General features: G+C 40.9%; 2 protein-coding genes across 5 annotated transcripts in view; one reads left to right on the top strand and one right to left on the bottom strand.

Annotated features, from left to right (window-relative positions):
* The first annotated feature begins 516 nt into the window (after positions 1 to 516).
* Positions 517 to 2388, top strand: LOC105043811 (E3 ubiquitin-protein ligase ATL4). The gene has a single exon (XM_010921529.4). It carries the CDS (start codon positions 617 to 619, stop codon positions 1724 to 1726), a length of 1110 nt encoding a protein of 369 aa, XP_010919831.2. The 5' UTR covers positions 517 to 616; the 3' UTR covers positions 1727 to 2388.
* A 12926-nt stretch (positions 2389 to 15314) lies between these two features.
* Positions 15315 to 21361, bottom strand: part of LOC105043812 (uncharacterized) — a 54333-nt gene continuing 48286 nt past the window's right edge. Inside the window, exons 23-24 of one of the 4 annotated variants that reach the window (XM_010921530.4) lie at positions 16698 to 16780; positions 15315 to 15997 (exon numbers count right to left, since the gene is read on the bottom strand). In XM_010921530.4, the coding sequence (XP_010919832.1) occupies positions 15850 to 15997; positions 16698 to 16780 (231 nt within the window). In that variant the 3' untranslated portion in view covers positions 15315 to 15849. Of the gene's footprint in view, positions 15998 to 16697; positions 16781 to 18463; positions 18576 to 21361 lie in introns of those variants that run through there. The other 3 variants (XM_019850041.3, XM_019850040.3, XM_073255586.1) reach the window with 3 other exon arrangements.

Below are 21361 nucleotides of genomic sequence, written 5' to 3'. Positions count from 1 at the left end.
GTGGGGAAAGGCCTTGCTACTGGCGATGATGGCGTCGCACCGTGCTCCAGGTAAAGACGAGCATGGCTTTTCGAAATCTTTTTTTATTTATTATTATTATTATTTTTTACCATAGTTAAACATGAGGAAGCAGGCCAGCAGCGGTTTAAACTGGACAACGTGCCTAATTTTTGATAGATTAGTCTATGGCCGACGTGGTAGACCAAGTCTATCTAAGTTCCATCGATGGCATGTTATGTCTATAATGTACGATCAATTATTGGTTGGATCTAATCGAAAGATCATAAATTATTTAATTCTTTTTTTTCTTTATTTTTCCTCCTCAACATACGCCTTATCATCATGTATTTAATATCTTCTCCTCCTTTAGCAACACGCGTCACGGTGCATTTAATTTCATTTCTCTTATCCTAAATACCAAATTAATGGTCCACTTTGGGATGGATCCAACCAATAAATAATTTATGCTAGTGTACAGATATTGCTTAAAAATACTGAAAAAGAAATTAATATTAAAGAAGATAAAATACTAAGACGAGATATATAAAGCTGAGAGGCAGCAGAGGGAGAGCGGGCAAAAGCGACAGCACCGAAAAACCACAAGACATTCCGCGACATGGCCTCTCTTCCTCCTCCTCCGCCGCTGCCGCCCCTCCGGCAGCTTCCCCTGTCGTCGGAGGATTCCGGGTACAGCGCCTCCCCCTCCCCCTCCTCCTCATCATCCTTGTCGTTCGCGTACAGTCCCAGTCTCCTCATCATCGCCGCCATTCTCGCCTTCGTCTTCGTCGCCTCCGCCTCCATCCACCTCCTCCTCCGCTTCCTCTCCCGCCCGTCCTCCTCTTCCTCCTCCTCCTCCTCCTCCTCCTCGGCTCCGCCTCTCATCCACCACGGCCGGTCCTCCTCCACCTCCTCCGCCTCGTCGGCGCTGTCCGATCAGGAAAAAGCGGCCCTGATCGAGTCCCTCCCTCTCTTCTCACTGGCCTCCGCGGTCGCCGTGCTCCCCAAGTCGTCTCCTGACTGCGCCGTCTGCCTCTCCCCCTTCCACCCCCACGACGAGCTCCGCCTCCTCCCGGCCTGCCGCCACGCCTTCCACTCCCCCTGCATCGACACCTGGCTTAGATCCACCCCTTCTTGCCCTCTCTGCCGCTCCTCCATCACCCTCCCCGCTCCGCCCCTCCCGCCGCCGCCCCCATTGTCGGCAGCGGCGGAGGACCCTCTCAGATCCAGCAGCTTCCGCATCGAGATCGGAAGCGTCAGTCGCCGGAGGACGCCCTCGGAGGAGGACGCTGCCGGAGCGGCCACCTCCCTCCCCACTCCGCCTCCGCCTCCGCCTCCGCCTCCGCTGCCGCAGCCGCACCTGCGGTCCTACTCGCTGGGGTCGTCCTTCGAGTACGTGGTGGACGAGGAGGTAGAGGCGGTGGTGGCCCGGATCCGGAGGGCGAAGGAGTACAAGGCGGACCCGGCGGGACCTTCGCCACCCGGGGCGGAGGTGGCGGAGGCGGCAGGCGGAGGAGGAAGAAACTGGCTCAAGGAATACGTGGACTGGCTGGCCTCGTCGGCGTCCTCCTCCTTCTCATCGCTCCGGTTCTCAGGGCGGTGGAGCCACCGCTACGACGACGGCGTCGGCGGCGGAGGACGGGACTCGTGGGACGTGGAGGGAAACTGTCAACAACGGGAGGGAGAGGAGAGCTATCACGCCTTCTACCGATGGCTCGTAGGGGCATAGTTGTAAATAAATCCCACTGTAGCGGGCAAATTCCATTCTTCCTTTTACTTTAACCCCCCTGGTGCACCCAATGGAAGCTTCTTCAGGATAAAACCAGGCATGCAAAAGAGTCGCTGTTTTCAGAAGAAATTACAAGAATGCGATCCCGGCGGCGGAGGCTCGGGAGTCGGCGTTCCTTCTTTTCTTCCCTTCCTTTCTGCCAGGATTTGCTCTGACCGACGAATGGGGATTTAAGAACGGCGTGACGATATCAAATCGCACCGGCACCGAGTGGAATTAGAGTTCGAAAGACTGTTAAATGTGGGAGGCTGGTGGGTTCCGCAGCATTGTTGGGAGTGTTTTGCTTGTTCCTGAGAGATTTTTACTTCAGTGTGGACTCCAGGAGAGGAATGTGGAAGGAGTGAGAACAGAGGGGTTGGAATTTTGGGTGGGGGGGATCACTGATGAAGGGAGACAAGCATCTCTCCCTCTCTTTCAATGCTCTCATTAATAGCTCATTGTTCCACTGCCAGGCGCCAGCACCCAGTTAGCTGAATGTATTCATGGTATGTATGGGTGGGTCGATACGAAAAAGGGTAAAGTTTCTTTTCCCACAGAATATTGTCATGTAAAAAGGAAAGTTGATGTATAGTGAATGTATACTTTCACCCATTATTTGTCAACCTACTTTTTATGTCTTACTCCAAGTTATTATGGTTGTAACGTTAACATGAAGAATGAGTATTATGTGTCGATACTGTCACTCCCAAGTTGATTTTATGCTTGAGTCGACAAATTAAATTTAGATGCCCAGGAAAGAAAAGTTCCAAAGCGGAGGGCTGACTGTTCCCTTTTTTTTTTCTTTTTTTTTTTTTTGTAATTACAAAATTGCCGTGTCATGTGGGATGACGATGGAAAGTTGAAGCTAGGTGTCATGGTAGTGAGTGCAAGAAGAGGCTATACCCATTGCATTCCAGGATATGCTTGGTTGGAAGAAAGTGCAAGGGCAAAAGCTTGGTTCTGACGTATGTCATCATTTCAATGTGTTCTGCTTGGTGGAAGTGTAAAACCGAAACAAAATTTTCTGAAAACTGCGATATTTAATTTTCCAAGGGAGAGAGAGAGAGAGAGAGAGAGAGAGAGAGAGGAGTAGGACTGATAAAATATGATCCGATTCGTCAATTCGATTTGTATTCGATCCATCATAAATAAATTTAGATTTAGACTAAAAAAATTTGGATTATAAATAGATCGACCTATTTAACCGTTTAATAATCGGGTCAGATATGGATTTTAGATATATGATCTGTTTATCCCGTTTAATCCGTTTAATATTTAGATTGGATTGAGTCAGATAACCCATTTAACCTGTTTCACCTGTTTAACCTATTTCTGATCCATTTAATCCGATCTGTGTAATTTGTTTAACCCATTTAAGATCCGTTTAACCTGTTTAACCTGTTTTTGACCCATTTAACTTGATCCGTTTAACCTGTTTAACCCGTTTAACCTAATTTGATCTATTTAATAAATGGATTAAACGGATTGGATCAGGTTACCTGTTTAATAAATAGGTCAGATTCAGATTTGAATTTTTGACCCGTTTAATAAATAGGTCGGGTTTGGGTTGATCATTTTCTGACCCGATCCGTTTATGACCAACCCGATCCGTTTGCGACCAACCCGATCCGTTTGCCACCCCAAGAGAGGAGGGGATCCAAAGTTACTATAAAAAAGTGGATGTCTGCGACTTTTAAGACATGCAGCGAACCTTGCAGTAATTTTCCAAGCTGGTTGCTATAGTACGAGGATGGTTGGCGGCACCTGGGTCTAGAGTTCACACAATTCTAGAGTGGAGGTAGGGCCGGCTTAAAGATAAGACCATTAAAGCTCTTGCTTTAGGCCCCCAGGCTCCTCTGCAATCTGTCTCCACCGCATCCAGCCATTCACCTACAAGAAGAACGGTACCAGAGATGGAGACGGCGAGACGAGAGATGACGAGATGGGAGTCGTCCACCTCTAACATCTCTTAGGGCCGTCTTCTCACTGGAGACGACGAGACGAGAGTCACGACCTCACGGGACTCAGGAGTGGTTCTTGATGAGGAGGCGGAGGGCATTATCAGTGGAGAAGAATGGGTGTCCATTGAGGCCGCAGGCGAAGAAGTCGGTAATTCGGACGGTGGGATCACCGGAGAGCTTGCAAAGGGAGGCCTCGAGGCGGGCGAGGGTGATACCGGTGAGGAAGCCATCGAAGGTACCGGCGGCACCATCGTCGATGGAGAGGATGCAGACCTGTCCGACGGCAGCGGTCTGGCTTGAGGGGCGTCTCCCGATCTTCGACTACGGATATTTCAGGCTTGAGGGGCATCTCAAGGCGGCGACGGAGTCCTAAGCTTCTGGTGGAGGGGCTGTTCCAGGCTTCCAGCGGCTGAGTAGTGGCAAGGAAGGTGGAAGGGCACGACGATCATTTTTTTTCTTTTTCTAGTTGCGACACATATGGCAGATGGTGCGGCAGAAGAAATAAAGACGTCTCTCTTCGCTCATCTGTCTCTCTCCTTTCATGATTAAAAGAAGAAATCACGGCATCATGCCCGTCAAGAGCTTGTCTAGGGTTTGGTTTGGCCATCCCTCGGGCTTCATCTGCATCTGTCTCCATGGCATCATCTTCGTCAGCAGCGGCCACGCCGGTGCCTAAGATCTGCTTCAACTCCCATTGCAAGGAGCCGAAATCAAAGGGTCCTCAGAGGAAGGGGTGGCGACTCTGCTCTGACGAGTTCGTCGATCTCTGCGACCGTTGCTCATATGCTCTTTTTTTTCTCTCTCTTGTGCTTTTGTCCTTTTTATGTATTTTATTTTTTCTACATCCGAATCATTCTATGAGTTGATTTCTACATTTGATCTTGTCGGGCTTTCTTGATTTCTTGATTTGTTGCTTTTTCTCATAGGTTTCTACTATAACGATCCAGTGGAAGCACCATGTGGTTTGTAAAATTTTATTTTTTGATTTGTTTTTTAGTCAATTTTGAGATTTATCAAGGATTTGCAGATTGTTTTATGACGTGCTCAAGTTGGAGTTCTGTTGTTACGAAGAGGCTTTGATTTTTCACCGATTTAACTTTCGGTTGAAATTATTTATTTTTTTTATATTTTTTGTTTGCTACTGCATATTTTTTTGGATCTGATAGGCTTTGAAGTGATTCATCAGCGTAGTATGATGCAAAAAATAAAATTTTAATAAAAAAATTATATAAATTTTAATAAAAAAATATTTTAAAATTTAACTTTAGGTCTATCTATATATTGAGAAGCCCAAAATGGAGGTAGGAGCACCCACGTTTTATTGATAGTTTAAGAAGTATTGTACAGGGCTATCAATTCATTGAGACGGGATTTTCTTATAGTCTACTTTTATGGCTTTAAGGATCCTCTTTCCTTTTTTTCGGGATTAAAATGTTTTACTATTTAGGGAAGAAACGGTCGTGTTCTTGCTTGCCCCATAACAAATATAAGAAAATCATATATGATCGAAGTGCAGTGAATGTCAACAATCAGAAGTCTGAAAGCGGCACAACCATCTATTCCACGGATTATCATCCTACAGTAAAAGATGATCATTATAAAAAGAAACCTGGAAACATAAAATTGCGATTAGACATATTTTAAGTATACTCGTACTCTCTTTGTCAAAGATCACTTTCTTTCTGAATGTGTAGGCTGAGTGGCCTTGGACTGGATCTGGGACGCCAAACACTATGCCTGTCAGTCTCGTGCCTGTTGGGTATGCAAGTCCTTGTGAAAAAATTCAAAGCCCGATTAGGGATCAAGAAGTCACGGAAGCAACCTACGGAAAGATGAGCACCTAAAGAGACAGAAGATTTTATATTCGAGTCAACTTGATTCCAGTATGAGTCGATTCGACTCCATATGAATCATATTTCGAAATTCAGTGGATGGCATACAGACAAGTCGATTCAATTTCAATATAAGTCGATTCGGTTTCAGATGAGTCAACTCGATCTCAGTTCAAGTCAATTCGATTTTCGTGACACAGTTTAAGCCAATTATTTTAGGATTTCGATGCCTAATTAAAGATAGCTCACGAGGGTTTTACATGCATGCACTCAAAGCAGCGTAAGGAGCCTTTCTTGAGACTACAATCTAGAGATCTATTTTATGTGTGATAGATCTTTGTCCTCTACTTATTTTTGAGGGATTCTACTTGTAACTATCCTTATATTGAATCTTTTGGAAGTAGTGATTAGTTTGGCTTGGCTCCGTGGTTTTTTTCCAATACGGATTTTTTCACGTAAAATCTTGGTGTTCCTCAATTTTTTATTTTACCCTATTTACTTTATCTCTGTTATTATCTCTCCTTCCTCTTAACAAGTGGTATTAGAGCGACGTTCGAGATAGAGGCAAAGGCTACTCGGATGATCAGCTTAAATGAAAACAACTAAGCTATCCGAAAAATATGAATGAAAAATCTATTGGCGTGCCAAGATCTTGATGCGCCGTTGCTTGGGAAAAATGCCAAACCTAGAGATATGGAAGATAGTGAATAAGAGAGACTTGATCGAAAAGTTATCGGTTTCTCAGACAATGACTTGATGATAATGTCTTTTATCTTGTTTCTATGAAAACGTCCGAAGAATCTTTGTGGAAGAAGCTTGAAAGCTTGTATGAAAGGAAAACTGTTGGCAATAAGGTTTTCTTGATTCGAAAGCTTGTGAATCTAAAGTATGTTGAGGGGAGTTCCATTTCGAGTACCTCAACGAAATGCAGAAGATTGTGAATCAACTTGCTGCTATGAAGATGATTCTTGATAGTGAGTTGCAAAACTTTCTTCTTCTCAGTACTTTACCAGATAGCTGGGAGATTTTGGTCATTTTTTTGAGCAATTCGGCACCTGATGATGTTGTTACCATAGATATTGGCACTTCTGCCTTGCTAAATGAGGAGGTCAGAAGGAAATTATCGGGTATGTTCTCTTTCGATGCATTAATTGTAAAAAAGCAGGGAAGGAGCATGAATCACAAGCAAGGAAGGCTTGATGGTTTAAGAGGGAGATCAAAGTCAAGATTTAGAGGCAACTGTCATTATTGCAGAAAGCCTAGTTATATTAAGAAATATTGTTATGCATTGAAGAAGGAGCTAAAAGAAAAGAAGAAGGACGAAGAGAAGTCAGAATCTAAGAAGTCTTTAGTTGTTTGACTGAAGGAAAGGTTATATTTTGTTCATCACTAAATTCTTGTCTTTGTGTTGTTGGTAATGGCTTCAGTTGGGTGATTGACTCGGGCGCCTCATATCATGTTACTCAGAAGGATTTTTTTCATCCTATTGGAGTCATAATGGTGTGCTAAAGATGGACAATACTGGCTCTTCCAACATAGTGAGAATTAGTGATATTTGTATTGAGATCAATATTAGTTCTAAGCTGGTGCTCAAGGATGTGAGGCATGTACCAGATCTCCAATATAATCTGCTATCTATTGGAAAGATCGATGAAGAAGGATACTACAGTCTCTTTGGTGGAGGTCAATGCAAGCTGACTCGTGATTCTCTTATTATGGCAAAGGAAAAGAAATGTTGTACTCTATATCGGATGGAGGCCAAAGTATGTGATGGAGAGGTGAACACAAGTGAAGATTATTCTCTGTTCGAGCTATGGCATAAGCATTTTAATCATGTTGGCGAAAAGAGTCTTTTACACCTTGCGAAGGAGAAGCATCTACTTGATTTCAAAGGTGTGACTCTCAAATCTTGTGTTCATTGCTTAGCTGGTAAAGGATATCGTGTTTTTTTCTCCAATAAGATTCATACTAGAAGGAGGAATATGCTTGATTTGGTACACTCGAATGTATATGGTCCTATATTAGTTAGGACACTTGGTGGCTGTCTTTACTTTATCTCCTTCATAGATGATCATTCAAGAAAGGTGTGGGCTTATCCCTTGAAGAGCAAAGATCAAGTATTCAAAGTTTTCAAGTAATTTCATACTATGATGGAGAGGGAGATTGGGGTGACCCTCAAATGCATCTGAACTGACAATGGTGGTGAGTACTTGGGTCCTTTTGATGCTCATTGCAGGAGCAAGAATATTCGACATGAGAAGACAACTCCTAAGATACCGCAGCTCAATGGTGAGGTCGAGCAAATGAATCGTACTGTTATGGAGCGAGTTCGCTGCATGTTGTCAAATGCCAAACTGTCAAAGCAATTTTGGGACGAGGCCTTGAGGACCGCTGTTCATATCATTAATATCACTTCAAGTTCGCAGCTGGATGGCAATGTTCCAGAGCATGTGTGGACTGGAAGGAAAGTCTCTTATGATTACTTGTGAGTGTTCGAGTATCGAGCACTGGTACATATACAAAAAGATGAAAGAACAAAGTTGGACACAAAGTCAAGGGAGTGCATTTTTCTTGGGTATCCCAATGAAGAGTTCAAGTATCGTCTATGAGATCTAGTAAACAAAAAGATTGTTCGTAGCCGAGATGTGGTTTTCTTGGAGGATCAGTTTCTTGATGACATCAAGGAGAAGATAGAGGTCTCAAGGGTTATTTTTACTGATTTGAAGATCAGAGAGTTGATTGGACAGCAACAACCTGAAGCTAATGGTGGCGATACATAAATGGGTGCTAAAAACATACAGCTGGACTCTTCTAATGAATCAGGATGTTCTATTGGTACTGATACACAGCTAGAGACTGAGAATGCAGAAGCTGAACGGCAAGTAGAGACACAGCTATGAAGATCTGCATAGGGGCATATTTCATCTAAGAGATATTCATCCAATAAATGTGTGTTACTTACTGATGGGAGAGAATCAAAAAACTACCAAGAGGCCATTTCGTGTGGTGATGGTCAGAAGTGGCTAGAGGCTATGCAAGAGGAGATGATCTCATTGTATGAAAACCAAACATATGATTTGGTAATGCTCCCGAATGATAAGAAAGCTTTGAAGAACAGGTGGGTGTTCAAAAAGAAAGCTCAGGAGAAGACTTCTCAACCAAGATACAAGGCAAGGTTGGTCGTGAAGGGGTTCGACCAGATAAAAGGTATTGACTTTGAAATTTTTTTTTCTTTAGTAGTTAAAATGAGTTCTATTCGTATTATTCTAAGTATCCCTACAAGTTTAAATCTTGAAGTTGAGCAACTTGATATGAAAACAGCTCTTCTTTATGATGATTTGGAGGAGAAGTTTTATATGGAACAACCGAAGGGTTTCAAAGTCAAAGGCAAGAAAAGATTAGTGTGTAGGTTGAGAAAGAGTTTATATGGACCGAAGCAAGCACCGCGCCAATGGTATAAAAAGTTTGACTCCTTCATGGTTGATCATGGCCAAAAGAATACATTGTCAGATCATTGTGTTTATGTGCAAAAGTTTGATGATGATGATTTTATTATTCTTTTGTTGTACATCGATGATATGCTTGTTGTAGATGGTGATATGAAGAAGATTTATATGTTGAAGGATGAACTTAGTAAATGCTTTGCTATGAAGGATTTGGATGTAGCAAAGCAAGTACTTGGCATGCAGATTTTTCATGATAGAGAGACGAAAAAGTTATGGCTGCCACAAGAAGGTTATATTGAGAAGGTGCTTCAGAGATTCAGCATGGACAAAGTCAAGCCTGTAAGTTCTCCATTGACCAATCACTTCAAGATGAATTCTTAACAATATCTTTCTACTAATATAGAGAAGGAGGAGATGAGACATACACCCTATGCTTCGGCAGTTGGTAGTTTAATATATGCAATGGTATGTACAAGACCCGATATTGATCATTCAGTAGGCATTGTGAGCAGATTTCATTCAAATCTGGGCAAGCAACATTGGATGGCAGTGAAGTGGATTTTGAGGTATCTATGTAGTACTTTCAAATTTTATTTGTATTTGGAAGGAGAGAGGCCATTGCTTGAAAGATATATTGATGTCGATATGGTAGATGATGTTGATTCGAGAAAATCGACCTTAGGTGATTTAGTCATATTTGTAGGGGGAGCTGTGTCATGGCAATTTAAGCTCCAGAAGTGCATTGCCTTATCCACCACAGAAGCTGAATATATTGCGGTGATGGAGGCATGCAAGGAATGCTTTGAATGAAGCGATTGCTGCAAGAGTTCGAGATGAAGCAGGATAAGTATATTGTTCATTGTGATAGCCAGAGCGCAATTCACCTAAATAAGAATATATTTTATTCCAAGTCAAAGCATATTGATGTGCGCATGCATTAGATTCGAGATGTGCTGGAGCAAAAGAAAATATTTCTCGAAAAGATTCATAATGACATGAATGGAGCTAATATGATGACAAAGGCACTTCCAAGAAAGAAGTTGGATGGATGCAGAGAGGTCGCTGGTGTGATAACCCGGCCCGTTGGGCCTAAAGCCCACTGAGCCCACCCAAGAAAAAAAAAAGGGGGAAGAAGACTCCCGATCGGAGTCTTCTCCTTCCTCGATCTCGATCAGAATCAGAGTCCTAGGGCTATTAAAGGACCCTAAGATGAGCCTTATAAGAACCCCCCTCCTCTCCTCTAAGAGAGGACATAATAATCACCGACGATCGCCGGAGTTCCTCTCCGATTTTCTCGATTGAAGCCGCGGCCCCTCGACTCGTGCTCGCCACGATTTCTCGCCGGTGGGATCATCGGAGGCTGTGGTAAGTCCTTCCTCCTCTTCCTCTCTTCTCTCCCTTCTTTTCCGTGCCGGTGAGCACGACTGCCGGCGACAGGAGTCGTCGGATTTCGTCGGAAAAGGAAGCCCTATTCGGCCTTTCCCTTTTCCTAGTTTTTAAGGCGCCAACGGTCACCGCTGACCGCCGGCTCTGGCCTCTCCAAACTTGGGAGGGTCGCCCCTTGCCGTCGGCCACCGTCGGGCAAGGTACGGCCGTGAACGGTCGGTCAAAGACAAAGGGATCTCTAGGTCCCCTGTTTCGGCCAAAGAAGGCCATGGGAAAAAAAAAGAAAAGAAAAAAAAAGAAAAGAAAAGAAAAGAAAAAGAAAAGAAAAAAAAAGAAAAAGAAAAGAAAAGAAAGAAAATATATAATAATAATAATAATAATAATAATAATAATAATAATAATAATAATAAAAGAAAAAAAGAAAAAAAAAAAAATATATATAATAATAATAATAATAATAATAATACATATGAGAGAAATTTCTCTCATCTCTCTCTTAAGTCTTTCTTTCTCTAGAATTAGACTTCCTCTCTCTACCTTCTCTTTCCATTTTTTCTCTCTAGATTTTCTTCTTATTTTCTCTCTCTAGACCTTTTATCTCTATTTATGGATTTTATCTCTCTAGGGTCACTCTCTCTTTGATTGCATCATAGACCCTAGGATAAACTTGAGATGAAAATTATGATGACCTGAATTACTCCGAAATTCGTACAGAATTGGATCCCGATCCGATCCTTATTCGAAATTAATAACATCAATCATAGTTAATCCATATTAAGTCATCCTGATATGACCTCTGATGATCTCAATCATGATTGCCATTTTTGAAGGATACGAAGATTCTCTCTCCACTTTCTCTCTCTACTTTTTTTCTCATGATTGACTTTCTCTCTCTAAGAAGGTCTATAAATCCTGTTCCGAGTCATGCCTTCATCTTTTAGGAGCTCATATTGACTCTAACAAGATGATTCAAAGTTGCTATAATATTTATGCTGTGTGTCAACCTCATTTGATCACATCAAGTATCTTTCAAATTCATTATTAATGAACTCTATTGATTAATCTTGATCTAATCTGTGCTTCACAATTTCTTGATCAAGCCACTTGAATCTGATCCTCAGATCAGAGATCCTGAATTATCCTGGTATTTGGATGGTCCGACACATCCAGTCAACAGTCCTCTTTTCTTATGATTTAATCTTATTATATTCATGGAATAGAAATTGACGATGATTTGATATTTTAAATAGGATTAGCTGATTCTTCTAACGAAATCTGAAGATCTAAGATGAATGATATAAGTGGATCTTACGCTCCTTATTTATTTTTAAATCTTCATAATTTTCATGCATATGATCTCTTATTGATGAAATCATATTTTTCATAAAATAGGAATCAGCATATGTAATATGAAAAAGTATGTTTCATTATGAGCATTGATTGCATGAATGTATTTTATAAAAAGTTGCATGATTATGAAGCATGAAATTTTATTATTTTTCATCTATGTATATGTATGTTTTAAGAAAAAGATATAATAATCTCAAAAAGACTCTCAGATGGCTATGAATGAATCCCTTCGGGAAGGTCGACATCCGGAGCTAGCATCCACACGAAACATGGCCCTGCCAGTGGGTATAAAGTTGGCACATGAATTAAGAACTCTGTCGATTAAGAAACATGACCCTGTCACGGGTATAATAGTGACCTTAGCACGAATATCTGTGAGCAATATTTTGAAACATGATATGAATACATGATGAAAATGATTTACGATTCATGATTGTGAAATATACATGATTTATGCATACATGATGAGTTTATAACTTGTTTTGTTATATGCTCTATGAAATGCTTTATTTTGTATTACTTGTTATTTTCTAAATATTGTATTATCATAAAAAAAATTTATGCTTGATCCGATAAGGAAGCGCAAGTTCTACTTACTGGACTAGTGTAGCTCATATTCTTTTTGTTTTCTTTTTGTTTGAACAGAGGAATAAGGTTAGGATCGGCAAAAAGAATCCAGACTTGAAGATCTGCATAGCAAGCTTGAAAATTTGGTAGCAGAAGTTTAGTTATTTTATAATCACGAATTTGTAGTTATTTATAAATATTGAGATTCGGGTTGGTACTTGCTTTTAGATTTAGATGCTCTGAACCAATATTGGTTCGATTATTTGATGAATAATGGAATTGAATCTTTTTATTTGATGGATTTTAGATGATTATGATGGATTGGATTCGTGTTATCGTGGGCTTCATCCCACGGTAGCATGGCCGTGTTATGTCCCGGATTTGGGACGTGACAGCTGGTTTGACGTTGGTGGATTCCTCCCCATAAGTTGGGAGGGAGAGTTTGTTGGGTTTTGTTTCTCCTTAATGAGGATGACCCAACTGATCAGTGTGAAGTCCTTGTGAAGAAATCCGAAGCTCGTCCAAAGGTCAAAGAGTCATGGGAGCAGCTTGCAGAAGGATCAGCCAAAGAGGCAGAAGGTTCTGCATCCGAGTCGACTCAATTCCAGCATGAGTCGACTCGGCTCCATACGAGTCAACTTGGTTTCAATCTGAGCCGATTTGGTCTCAGAGGAGAAGTTATACAAAGAGCCATGTTTTGGGATCCCGTAGATGGCACGCAGGTGAGTCGACTCAATTCCAACATGAGTCGACTCGGTTCCAGACGAATCGACTCGATTTTCGTGACGTAGTTTGGGCCAATTTTTTTAGGATTTCGAGGCCTATTTAAAGGTGGGTCACGATGGTTCTGCATGCATGCACTCAGAGCAGCGTGAGGAGCCTTTTTTAAGACCAAAACCTAGAGATCTATTTTGTGTGTAATAGATCTTTGTCCTCTACTTATTTTTGAAGGATTCTACTTGTAACTATCTTTGTATTGGATCTTTTGGAAGTAGTGATTAGTTTGGCTTGACTCCATGATTTTTTTTTTATACGAATTTTTTCATGTAAAATCTTGATATTTCTTTTTTTTTTTTTTGCTCTATTTATTTTATCTTTACGATATTATCTCCCCTTCCTCCCAATAGTACCTGTGCTAGATATTGATGAGATTTCCATACTTGTCACTTTTATCACCTTCGGGTTATTCATAGTTTTGAATCCATGGAACCAATCATGGTTTTATTTTTTTTTTTTTGATAAAACAGATAATCACCTCCTTGATAATCAAAATTTAAAATATTAGAAAACTTAATAGAAAGATCAGGCACCCACAATATAGTTCTTTAAACCAATCGCTGTTTCAAAGAACTAAGATTCAGGTGGACGCATGTTAGTTGTCTTCGTTACATTATAAAATGATGACCCTAGGCAGCCGATACTTGCTTCTTTCTTATGTTGTCCGGAAAGACATACGTGAATCAACCGATAGTCTGACACAAGTCAAATGCTTAACTTGCAGTTGGTGTATCAGCTTAACCTGCTCCCATCAATAATTGAGATCTACTCCTAGATGAGAGCCGGGGGGGGGGAGGCGGTGCGCGTATATTAAGGACAACCAAGTGACCAACCATGTACTTATTAAGAATATTCTATGGCCGGGTGACCTAAACGTAGACCCACTCTTGGAGATCTCTGAGAGTTCTACGCATTCACGCGAAGGGCGTATTTACATTACTCACGTCTTCTAGGAGTCAGAAATTGAAGCACGAAACCAGTTGTGAGAATAACCATGTTGTAGTTTATAATGGCCCAATACGTTGGATGAATAACAACACGGATGGATACACAAGCAAGAGACTCCAAAGCTAGAGATGTTAATATTTATCGATGCTGATAGACAATTTAAAATAAAATAACCCCTGAGATGGTTATGGTTCTGGAGAATCTCCATCATCCATCCAGGTGAGGCGCATGAGAGAGAGAGAGAGAGAGAGAGTTCACTTTACCTAGCTAGAAATGAGAAATTATTGCATGCACCAGGTGCAAGCGAACCGGGGCAAATCCCAGAGCATATGCATGGTGGAGAGCGCGTGGGACTTGCGCGGTCCAATTGCACATGGTGCATGCAATACAGAGGCGCTAGAAACAATACTGCAAGTTAGTGCTGCAGATCGACACCATTTGCAGTCGGGCAATGCCAAGCTCTAAACTTAAGGTCATATAGCGTAGAGTTAGGAATGCAGTTTCTACGTCGTTAAGCCACTGGGTGCTCAGCCACTCTGCCAGCTTGGTAGCGGTGTTGAAGAGATGAACCACGTCCGTGTGCCCTCTGGGGCCGAAAAGCGTAGCCAAGTAGCTCGGCCTCCACCGGATTATATGGTCCTGGCTCGCGTGCCCTCCACCGGCCGCCCCCCTGTGAATATCTTTTAATTACAAAAAATGTATTTCTCGGTATAGAAAAGCTTCCATAGGGTTTCTTTGCTGCGGAACATTTGTTGGCATTGGATGCCATTAGTGTTGTTTTATCGTAGCAATTTCTGCCTCCTCGCAGCTGACTACAACTTGATAGCATAAAGACGCCTCCATAGTGGTAAGCAACGTAAAATTTCTTAAAATAAGACAAACCAGTGCATTAAAAAGAGATTGTGTGTACCACAAGCGGTGCAGAATGCACACATCACCCACGATAATTGACCCACGGAGCCAAAATACGATGTCTAAAAAAAAACCTTTTTTTTCCTTCCAACCCTGCACCCGCAGTTCTGCATCACCTGCGGTGCATAGAATTTCTAGCGCACTAAATTACCTTTGACAAGTTCCTCAGAGCCCAAATATCACCAAATGAGAAACAATGCTACAATGCTTCCCGTCTTAATTTTCATTTTCACTTCTGCAGCCAGAGGGGTTCTGCATAACGAGCGACGGAGGAGGAAAAATTGATGTTTCTCAACTGATGTACGCATGGCCCTCATAAATGTTTGCGTGCAGGCTCTCTGTGACTTTATTTACTTGCAGAAAAGTCCAATAAACAACTACAGATAACAAATAATTTAATGGAAAAATGGTCATATCTGATGACAAATACAATGAGCACCACCCACCATACCATACAGCTAGTATTATTCAAAAAAAAAAAAACACTCAACATAACGCCAAGATTAGTTGCTATACACTCAGATCATCCAGAAGAGTCGTTCTACCGAGAAATGACCCCTTTTTTTTTCTTTCTGCTCTGGATTACCAGTTGGGTTTTCAAACTAAACCTTTATGAACACCACAGTAAGTCAGGCCAAAGCTACGGTCCCTTAAAATGCGGGGGGTGAAGGGGAATGCCTGGCTTCCTGGCAGCAGTTTCAGACACGAACGGAACTTTAGCGCAATGCTGCAAACAAAACCAAAACCTAGACCGGGTTAGAATTTACAATGAACAACATATTTACAGTGACAGACTCTGACAAGAAGCGTGTATCTCTTGCTCTGGTCACAGAGATTGCCATGTTGCCATGCTTGGAGTATCAGCCAACTTAATGCCTCTAATTTCCTCTTGCTTGGCATGAATCTCACATCGCCCAAAATTTCTCTGGATCTGGACTAAACAAAGATGGGTCTTGGATTTCTAGATTTGCAATGTGCCAATTGACCAAGCCTGCTTGCAATGACTTAACCAGAAGAAGGATTGTGGGCAGAACCCACCATTCATTGTCCTCCCTATACACACGAAAGTGCAGTCTTGTCAAAACTTTTGGATCCACATGCATCAATTTTTCCCATCAAATAAGTTTCATTTAGAAGCAGAATATATTCCTTCTATGGATACCAGTTGAAACACATCAAGATCCCATGAACAAATTATTCTTTCATTGTGTTTGTGTTTACCTCCTGTGTGCGCTCACACCCACGAACAAGTATGGATTCCATGAACTTTTGTGGGTGTGCGCATGCGTGCATGATTGCATTAGCACGCACCTACTCCGCTTTGCCGCACTGTGCTGTCTATCAGCACACACTGATAGATAGACCACCGTAACCCCTCCATGTTGGGGGAGGTGTCCACGTTCATGTGCATGGCCTAGAATTTATGGGTGCATGTGTATATAAGGTGCATGTATAAATATATAGATAGGCATAGACAAATGTAATCCTTTGATATAATGACTGAGCATCCAATCCATTTAAGGGTTTCAGAAATCAGTCATTGAAATGTTTCATGCAAAAAGAAAGTAAAGAAAATTAAAAAGCAACCCAGCTTTTACTATCAAGTGGATAATTTTCCAATGTTACTGTTTCTCAAGTTAAAGTGTTTTTCCAGCTTTTACTATGATCCTTACTGGCTATCAAAGCATAATGTAACAAGAGAAAGATCAGAAGTGCTTCCCAGAATTGTGGCCACAGAGAGAAAGTAACGCACCTTAACTTCCATGTATTCAGTCTTGCAGTCATTTCAGATGAAGAAAATCCATAATACATAATTCCACAGACAAATGCCACAATCTGCAAGAAAACCACAATCATCTTAAAGAGCAAATAAAATATACGCAGTTATGCAATGTCTACAAAGATTAAGTTAATTAGCAAATGAGACCTCTGACTGACATTTAAAGAGATTTCTGGAACTCAAGATATACAGCAAACACAAGTCAATTGCACAGTGCATTTTAAACCTCGCAGATAACAATATGGATGAACTTTGTTTACTGCATGGTCCAATACTTTCAAGCACATACAAGTTTATCATCTTTGAAAAGATCAATGATTCAACATTTTTTGAGAGAAAAAAGGTCTAAAGTCCCAAACTTTCTAAAGGCCAAAACTCTTGAGTGGAAGAAGTGCCCTGACAGTACAACCACTTGATATCAAAATAATTTAATTGTGCAAAATAAAAATGATAATTCCGGAAGCTAATGTTCAATTATGTTCAGGTTGTAAATGAAAATCAACACATTATTTTGTTTATGAGCAAGCAACAAATTCAAGGACTCGTTATCTGAAGATATCAACACAGTGACACAATTCTGCGGTACTTTATCCTGATATAATTGAATAAAAATTTCATTTACTTGCTAGAGTGCAACCCAATATATTTAGCCAAGGAACCAAGACAACGACAGTGAAAAAGAAGATGCATCCTTAGGTATTTTGATGGTCTTAAGCCCTGAAAGAAATATCTTAATGATACACAGTGCAAACACCTATATATTGTCAGAACTCAGAAGGATGACACTCAATATTCATACTGATTTCGGCTTTCTTTTATAGAACTTGAATTTCTTCACTGATGGCTATCATAACAAATTGCAGATGACCACATGAATCTATTTTCTATTTTTTGCTTCATTTCTTAACGATTTCCTTTAACCATTAGCATCACTATGTATCAAGAAATTAGCTTGGTGTATTCACTCTGTTTCCTTCCATTTATTTCTTTCCACCTTATTTTTCATGTTGAAGCACATGCTCATGATGATGAATGCATGAATTCCTTATTCTGAAAAAAAATATAAGAAGTAGAGCAATGTTAAATCAATCATCAGTAAGATTAACATTTTTTTATGTGTTTGCATCAACAATATCATGTCTTGGGAACCATGGATATATTGAAGGTTGTCCAAGAAAGGAAAGGATAATGATGGAGAGACAATGCCCTGGGACTCCACAAGTAGATGAACAATCATTGTATAAGACACAGGAATTCTTTATAATTAACAGATTGGAATGAACCTCCATTAATACAATGATCCTCATCTTCAGTGAAGTAGAATCACATACTTCCAATAAAAAAATTTTCATGGAGAAGATTTGTCGTAGTAAGGATCTCATCAACAACCTTGTGTAGACATAGTACAACTACCTATGAAAATTCAGGTGATCCCCTTGGTAACCATCTTAATTAGGAAAAGAAGCTTGTACAATTTCTTTTCTAGTTGATCCAATGTTAATTGAAATGCCTAATAAATGAGGATGTGCAAATCCAACACCAAATAAGTGGACAAGGCTGGATGGTTATAATTACGATCCAATGCAAAGAGAAAAAGGGGTTCTCCTTTTCATATGAACTGCTGTACCTTGATTTATGGTTTTAGAGAGAGAAGGCCCTTCCTGATTTCTGACAGCATTTAGAGATTGTGAAGAGAATGCTGCGAATATTTCAAGTCGAAATGCTTTACTGTGAAATGCATCATAGCAGTTGGACTAAGAATCTAATCTTGAATAACTTCTTCTGCAGATGTCATACTCCTAGTCACTCCCACCATGCATAAGCATGCAGCTTTGCTTTTTAGCTTGACAGCTGCAAGATTGACTTTCGTTAGGCAATTCCATGATTCAGAAGAAATGATCTACAGCCACAGATGATTTTCCAACTCCAGAATTTTAAATTGTCCAAGGCCATTATTTCCATCCTTCACTTAAGCTACTGATATGGTGGATCTCTAACTTAAACATTCAGCAGACCTTGTCACTACACTCTTTACATGGAGCACCACCTTATGGAGGAAATAAGTGACCTCAGCAGCTGAGGTTTCTCATCAACACCCCAAACAACTAAATATTTAATCACTGTTTAATCTTCTGCAAGATTGTTGTAATCAAACTCCCATTTTTCTGGAGGGTTTTGGCTCAAATTCCTTTTCTGCTACTGCCAAAACATTCGATATAATCACGTTCATAGTGTTCAACATGAAGCATACTGATGACTGAAACTTTAGTACAGACCAGAGCGAGATCATAAAGGAAACTGTATCCTCTGTCACTATTGATAGATAGATGTCTAGCAGCTATGCTAATAAATTGTAGTGAAAGAAATGGCTTAATAAGCCTCTTATCAAGGTTGGGCATCCTAGAATCCAAGCACCAGCTTGGGGAGTCGTTCAAAGACATCCAAAATACAAGATAGTGACACCAGCAAATAAAATTTGGTGCACTGCCATCCCTCTTTCCCATTTTGAATCCCTTCAAAGCAAGTCGTATAATTCATACAGACTGATAATTTATGCCTCCTAGATATATCTCAGTATTTCAACATCAAAAAATTATGTTTTAAAAGATGGAATCTTTGGATGCCCAGATGACCCAAGTACGTGAAAACATCTAGGTGCTTGCTTTCAACATTTTGCATCATGTTTGATCATGGAGAATGAGATTGATATATAAATTAATGCTGGACATTGCAAGTGGATACTTATCATTATTTATTACATCTTATTTGATGTATTGTATTTCACTTGTTGGATCATCACCAGCTTCAGGCTTCTCCTTATACTCGACCCATGGGCACTTGCCTAGGCACCTAGGCAAGGTAGTTCCCCTAGATCCTCATCTATTACAATATTTTAATAGTTCAGTATAAGACATAGATAAAACACATAGAATAATAAGAAACTGCACAGAGATTGGATCCCAGCACTCTTGTATCTTCCTCTCCTCCATCCCCTCCTATTCCTTGCTTTGCTTTGGTAACTTTTATTGATTTTGAGACGTCAACTAAAGACATGCACAAGGTATGGCAGAAGTCTACTGAAACCATGAACATAAAAAAGCGATCCTGTTATCAATATGATTATTTGCTTTCAGAAGCTAACGTAGATTTCTGATATGTACTGAGGCAACTAGAAACCTCCAAATTCAAACAGATCAAGATATTCAGTTGCAATTGCAGGCCCAAATCTTCTTATGCTAGAGAAAGCATAGTTTTTTTCTATACATCATTAAGTTCTATATTTCCAAGGCTTGCAATCTTAAGGCAACATAATGGTAAAACAGACACCACATGCTAAGACGGTTATACCTCTGCCATTTACTGTAAAGTTATAATGACATCATTCATACAATATCTTGGTGTAATTACATGCATGAGTATCAGCCAGACAGGATGAAATTGCACCTCTAGATATTAAGTGTGATAACCCGGCCCACTAAGCCCATCAAAAAAAAAAAAAAACAGGGAGGAAGACTCCCGATCGGAGTCTTCCCTTCTCCGGTTTCGATCAGGAATCGGAGTCCTAGGGCCATTAAAAGACCCTAAGACGAGCTCTATAAGAACCCCCTCCTCTCCCCTAAGTGTAGACCCATCAGTCACCGACGATCATCGGAGTTCTTCTCCGATTTTTCTTATTGAAGCCGCGGCCCCTCGACTCGTGCTCGCCGCGATTTCACGCCGGTGGGGGTCATCAGAGGCTGTGGTAAGTCCTTCCTCCTCTTCCTCTCTTCTCTCCCTTCTTTCCCATGCCTGTGGACACGACCGCCGGCGACAGGAGCAGTCGGATTTCGTCGGAGAAGAAAGCCCTGTTCTTCTCTTCTTTTTTTTTCGATTTTTATGGCACCGACGGTCACCGCCGACCGCCAGCTTCGGCCTCCGAGCACAGGAGGGTCGCCCCTTGCCGCCGGCCACCGCCGGACGGGGAATGGCCGTGATCGGCCGGTCAAGGCACGGGGACCTCTAGGTCCCCTGTTTCGGCCAAAGAAGGCCACGGGAAGAAAAGAAAAAAAAAAGGAAAGGAAAAAGAAAAAAGAAAAGAAAAAGGAAAAAGAAAAAGAAAAGAAAAAAATGCAAAATAGAAAAATAAAAAATAATAATAAAATAAGAGAAAATTTTCTTCTCTCCCCTCTTTCTCCCTCTTTCTCTCTCTTCTCTCTCTTTCTCTCTATATTTCTCTCTCTAGACTTTTTATCTCTTTTTATGGATTTTATCTCTAGGGTCATTTTCTCTCTCTGATTGCATCATAGACCCTAAGATAAACTTGAGATGAAAATATGATAACCTGAAATTGCTTCGAAATTCGTGCAGTAGATTGGATCCCGATCCGGTCCATATTCGAAATTGGTAACATCGATCATGGTTAATCTATATTAAGTCACCCTGATATAACCTCTGATGATCTCAATCATGATTGCCACTTTTGAAGAATACGAAGATTCTCTCTCCACTTTCTCTCTCTACTTTCTCTCTCATGACCGACTTTCTTTCTCTAAAAAAGGTCTATGAATCCTGTATCGAGTCATGCCTTCATCTTTTAGAAGCTCATATTGACTCTAACAAGATGATCTGAAGTTGCTTTGATATCCGTGCTGTATGTC

Source organism: Elaeis guineensis, chromosome 4 (assembly GCF_000442705.2).
Source record: "Elaeis guineensis isolate ETL-2024a chromosome 4, EG11, whole genome shotgun sequence".
NCBI classification, from domain to species: Eukaryota; Viridiplantae; Streptophyta; class Magnoliopsida; order Arecales; family Arecaceae; genus Elaeis; species Elaeis guineensis.
The sequence above is the reverse complement of the archived record's forward strand: the minus strand, read 5'-3'. Positions and strand labels throughout refer to the sequence as shown.

Coding starts and splice junctions, on each gene's coding strand:
- LOC105043811 (XM_010921529.4), top strand. CDS start 617: ATGGCCTCTCTTCCTCCTCCTCCGCCGCTGCCGCCCCTCCGGCAGCTT.